The following is a 6,000-nucleotide window of genomic DNA, read 5'->3' as shown; positions in this document are numbered from 1 at the left end:
CACAGGACGTCGTATTACGACTCAAGCTGTGCGCAATCGGCAGCATGACGCACAACTTCACTCCCGACGTCCATGGCGATGTCCATCTGTTGCAACCACGGCACCATGTAGTGCGTCACAGATGGGCCCAGCAACATGCCGAATGGACCGCTCAGGATTGGCATCACGTTCTCTTCACTGATGAGTGTCGCATATGCCTTCAACCAGAAAATCGTCGGAGACGTGTTTGGAGGAAACCTGGTCAGGCTGAACGCCTTAGACACACTGTCCAGCGAGTGCAGCAAGGTGGAGGTTCCCTGCTGTTTTGGAGTGGCATTATGTGAGGCCGACATACGCCGCTGGTGGTCATGGAAGGGGCCGTAACGGCTGCGATACGTGAATGACATCCTCCCACCGATAGTGCAACCATATCGGCAGCATATTAGCGAGGCATTCGTCTTATTGGACGACAATTCGCGCCACCATCGTACGCATCTTGTGAATGACTTCCTTCAGGATAACGACCATCGGTCGACTAAAGTGGCCAGCATGGCATGTTCTCCAGACATCAACCCTATCGAACATGCCAAAGATAGATTGAAAAGCTCTATTTATGGACGACGTGACCCACCAACCACTCTCAGGAATCTACGCCGAATCGCCGTTGTCGAGTGGGACAATCTGGACCAATAGTGCCTTGGACAGTATGCCACAACGAATACAGGCATGTATGAATGTGTATGAATGCAAGAGGACGTGGTACTGGGTATTAGAGGTCCTGGTGTGGCAGCAATCTGGACCATCACCGCTGAAGGTCTAGCTGTATGGCGGTACAACACGAAATGTGTGGTTTTCATGAGCAATAAAAAGGGCGGAAATGATGTCTATGTTGATCTCTGTTCCAATCTTCTGTACAAGTTACGGAACTCTCGGAACCAAGGTGATGCAAAACTTTTTTTGATGTATGTATGTACTGACTGTTACTCTACAAAACGTATATGAATGTAGAATTTACTTACGTGGTTGCGTCAGCGACCCATCGTGTTCAGGTCAGAACCACCATCAGAACAGCATGATGTGAAACTGTGATCCATGTTTTAAATTGGTAACTGATGAAAGGAGGGGGTATGTGGGAATAGGAGAAGGGGAGAGGAGAAAATTGGAGAACTGGGAGAGGGGAAGGAATTGAGGGAGGGGAATCGGAGAGATGACAAGAGCCGAACGGATCTACATTTCGTAAAACTTTATAGTAACCTTCGTGATAAGAGAAAGGTATATGCTAAAAATAAAAAGTAAAATTATGTAAAATACTATAGTTGTGATATTATGATTATAAAAAGACGAGGAAGAGGTGTCCTGAGCGTATCTCGTTACACTCTGTAAATAATTATAGTAACAAGTAAAATTATAAAAGTAGAATTACTTAAGAATTATCGCTAGAACATTAAGACTGTGAAACGATGGGGGGAGGGATGCAGTGATCACAACGGATTTGCATTCGGTAAAATACTGCAGTATCTTACATACAAAGCGAAAGTTTTAGGCTAAAATTATAAAACGTATATAACGATAACTGTGTAAACTGTAAAAGGCGTTTTAAACATGGACCTCAGTTTCGTACCACTGTACTCTGATATGTGGTTATGATACAGACGGGTTGTTGACGCAACTACGTAGGTAAATTCCACATTTACCTACAACGATTTCCTACTTCTTTATAAAAGCAGACAGAACATATTTCGTTTACATTTGCTTTTAGATCTGAAGATGATTCAGGGGTACCGAAGCTAGTGACGTATTAAAAAAAAATCTTTATGTGGAACTAAAAATAAAAATTAAATTAAATTTATTTTAAATATCGATACAGTTGTTGATCGCTCGGGACAAATACGACGGCTTTAGTGAAAGTTACACATTTTTAAGACAGGCTAAGAAACTGGTCTTGCTATATTGAAGTGCCTGTGTTGTTAAGAGAAACGATGCAATGTACCTTCGGATATGCAAGCGTGTCTGAAGAAACAGGCAAAGCGGCGACTACAGGCGTTATGAAATACATGAAATGTATTCCCAGTGGCAAATGCAAACAACCATCAGCTGTATAAGGGAATCAAGACAGTGAAAATTTGTGCCGGACGGGGACTCGAACCCGTATTTCCCGCTTTACGGGAGCGGTCGCCTTAAACATTCTTTATTTTCACCCACAATCTTTTAGAAAATAAATGGTGAAAAAAATTTGTCAAGAGGTGAACGACAACCTGCTACCTTTGTACTTCCTTTTTTTCCCATCGGTTAGGGAACTTTATGTTTGTCCTGCACAATTAGTTCCTTGTGGGAAGAAGGAACGTCAACTTTATATTCATAATGAAAAAAATAAATAAACATAGTCACTCACCTGCGGCTGTTTACGATTTTTTTATTACAGTGGTGACTACACGTTCGGAATATACACTCCTGACGAATAGTTACCCACAGCACCTACTTGATGTATGGGTCCTATGGTACATGAGTCAATGAGTGCAAGTACTTATTTGGTTAACAAAAGGGCCTAAAGACGACGCATACGTAGCGCTGAAATCTGAATAATCAATACTTAGAAAAATACGGCTGTGATGTTCCACATCCATTACATTCACACCTGAAAAAAAAAGCACAGCAGCACTCCGTCTTCAGGCCACAAGTGTCCCATCGAGACCATCCGACCGCCATGTCATCCTCAGCTGAGGATGCGGATAGGAGGGGCGTTCGTTATGATGGTTTTCTTTGACCGGAGCCGCTACTATGCGGTCGAATAGCTCCTCAATTGGCATCACGAGGCTGAGTGCACCCTGAAAAATGGCAACAGCGCATACCGGCCCGGGTGGTCACCCATCCAAGTGCCGGCCACGCCCGACAGCGCTTAACTTCGGTGATCTGACTGGAACCGGTGTATCCACTGCGCCAAGGCTGGTGCCTACACCATTTTTATGAGTCATAGAACCAGTTGTGAGAATTAATGTACGAGAAAAGAAATTAGAAACGAAAGAAATGAAAAATGGCCTTTAGTACATGTATTTAACAACACAGCGTTTGCAAAATTAAGCTTCTGGTGTGCCTTAAATGGTATAAACATAAAATCATTGTGTATCAGCAGTCGACGAACAGCAATGAGGCTTGTACATTACTCCAAAAATCAATCCAAATGTAGAGTGGTTGAGTTATCAGGTACTTGTTTGGAATCGCTGGGAACAACGGGAAACAAATATAAGAGACTGGAGTGAAAGACTTAATCATGACTGTAATGGCACGGATGTAAGTAGGATGTGTTCCTCGAGAGATTAAATGGCAGATATATAAAAGAAATAATTTATTGAATCAAATCAAAATGATAGCTCAATACGCCAAAGACTAGTATGCGCCGAGCAAGGTTGTTAGGGATAGGAAAGACCCATAGTAGTAAAATACTCAGGAGGTTGCTACGAAAGGAAAGAGCGCAACACGTATGTAGGCGAAGCCTAGTTGGAATACAAAAACTGAACTAACGCAAAATGAGGCGGCAAAGGGATTAATGCTAGAAGCATTCAATGATCTCGAATAATTCCAAGATCTAAGAAAAGACCGAGTTGAGGAGCTAACGTTTAGTGAGCATGTGATATTAGAGAGTATGCTGGAGAAACACGAATGTGTATCGCTGCAGTGCGAAAGACGTCTGAAGGAAGTCAGATTGTGGCCGCAACTGCTGCTGACGCTGCTATTGATGATGACAGTTATTGTTACATTACGCTTTTTAGTGTAACATAATAGTAGTGGAAAGGAGATTTTCCTCGCCCTGAATGAGTAAGTCGCCATGTGAGCCAATAACTTCATCCATCACTAACTGCATTGTTTTTCATTTAGTTATCAATATTAAGATTACCAAGTCAAACTCCTTCACCAAGCCCTGAGGAGAAGCATACAGGCGTGCGACGTGATAGTGGAGCTAACACTCTATAATATGGATATATGCGCTACTGGAATGTGTACGTGCAGCTGTCTAATGTGATCTGTGTCTCTTTGCAGGTTGCTGATGGCGGCCAGTGTGCTGATGGTCTCCTATGGCAAGACTGCCAGCAAGTATCCGCTGCAGGTAAGTTCAGTCAGTTCTCAGTAGACATTATATTGGCTGTAAGCGTATCATCTTGTATGTATTGTCCCTCTGAGTGAAATGGTTCACTTTTTAACTAAGGAGATACAAGAGGATGGTTCAACTTGAAACTATGTTTTAGACCTGCAAGTTAGATACATATACCGGGTGTCCCAAGAGAAATTGTCAGTATTCTCCGGATATGACAAGAATGATCATTCGAAGCAAAAAATACTTGAATTAAAAACAGTCTTGGTTACAGCTTATTCTTTTACTAACAAAGCATTTCGCCGTCTCGGGGTAGCTTCCGATCATCTTAAAATTTTCCTTTTACAACATATTAAAAATAATAAAACGGCTCTGTGGTAGACGGAAGCTCGCGTCGAATCAAATGGATTCGCCCAGACCTTCGCCTTTTCCAACATTTTAAGAACCGTAGAAAGGCTCTATTCTAGGTTGACACACGCGAGCTCATTTGTTCGAGCCGTGCTTCAGTCTACCACAGAGCCGCTTTATTATTTTCAATTTGTTGTAAAAGGAAAATTTTAAGACAATCTGCAGATGCCCCACGAAGGCAAAACTGTAAGTTCATGCGGATGAGCAGGAATATCAAACCTGTAATGTTCGGATACAGTATTAGGGTCTAATAGTATCTTGCTTGACACAGTCAGTCGTTTAAATATTAGAGCATAACGTTGCAAAGCGATATGAAATGGAATGAGCATGTGAGAACTGTGGTAGGGAAGGCGAATGGTCGACTTCGCTTTGTTGAGAGAAGTTTAGGATGAGTATACACCGGTAAAGGAAACCGCATTTAGGACGATGGTGCGACCTATTCCTGAGTACTGCTCAAGTGTTTGGGATCCGTACCAGGTTGGACTGAAGGAAGACATCGAAGCAATTCAGTGGCGGTCTACTAGATTTGTTACCGATAGGTTAGAACAACACGTCAATATTACGGAGATGCTTTAGGAACGCAAATGGGGATTCCTAAAGGGAAGGCGACGTTCTTTTCGAAAAACACTACTGAGAAAATTCAGAGAACCAGCATCTGAAGCTGACTGCCGAACGATTCTAATGCCGCCAACATACATTGCGTGTAAGGACTACGAAGATAAGATAAGAGGATTGGTTGGTTGGTTGGTTGGTTATTTGGGGAAGGAGACCAGACAGCGTGGTCATCGGTCTCATCGGATTAGGAAAGGATGGGGAAGGAAGTCGGCCGTGCCCTTTCAGAGGAACCATCCCGGCATTTGCCTGGAGTGATTTAGGAAAATCACGGAAAACCTAAATCAGGATGGCCGGACACGGGATTGAACCGTCGTCCTCCCGAATGCGAGTCCAGTGTCTAACCACTGCGCCACCTCGCTCGGTCAGATAAGAGGAATTAGGGATCATACGGAGGCATGGAGACAGTCGTTTGCCCTCGCTCTATTTACCAGTGGAACAGGAATGGTTCAAAATGGTTCAAATGGCTCTGAGCACTATGCGACTCACCTTCTGAGGTCATCAGTCGCCTAGAACTTAGAACTGATTAAACCTGACTAACCTAAGGACATCACACACATCCATGCCCGGGGCAGGACTCGAACCTGCGACCGTATCGGTCACGCGGTTCCAGACTGAAGCGCCTAAAACCGCACGGCCACACCGGACGGCGAACAGGAAAGGAAATGACTAGTAGTGGTACAGGATACCCTCCGCAACGCACCGTAAGGTGACTTGAGAAGTGTCTACATAGACGTACATGATCGCGAAACACGTTGTTAATAAAAGAGTGGTCTACAACCAAGGCTGTTTTAAATTCAGATATTCTACATACGGTTCCTGTACCAGACGGCCTAATGAAGTGGAAGAAGTGTTACGAAGCAAAAATGTCTGCTGGACATGGGCTGTAAAATGGATACCTTACGAGGCATGAG

General features: G+C 43.5%; 1 protein-coding gene across 1 annotated transcript in view; it reads left to right on the top strand.

Moving 5' to 3' along the window:
* The first annotated feature begins 3,247 nt into the window (after positions 1-3,247).
* LOC124616457 (thrombospondin type-1 domain-containing protein 4-like) overlaps positions 3,248-6,000 on the top strand; it is a 132,724-nt gene continuing 129,971 nt past the window's right edge. The window contains exons 1-2 of the mRNA XM_047144766.1: positions 3,248-3,267; positions 4,015-4,081. Of these exons, the coding sequence (XP_047000722.1) occupies positions 3,248-3,267; positions 4,015-4,081 (87 nt within the window). The remainder of the gene's footprint in view (positions 3,268-4,014; positions 4,082-6,000) is intronic.

This window comes from Schistocerca americana, chromosome 5 (genome assembly GCF_021461395.2).
Source record: "Schistocerca americana isolate TAMUIC-IGC-003095 chromosome 5, iqSchAmer2.1, whole genome shotgun sequence".
Classification (NCBI taxonomy): domain Eukaryota; kingdom Metazoa; phylum Arthropoda; class Insecta; order Orthoptera; family Acrididae; genus Schistocerca; species Schistocerca americana.
Note: the sequence above shows the minus strand (reverse complement) of the source record. Positions and strands in the feature narration are given on the sequence as shown.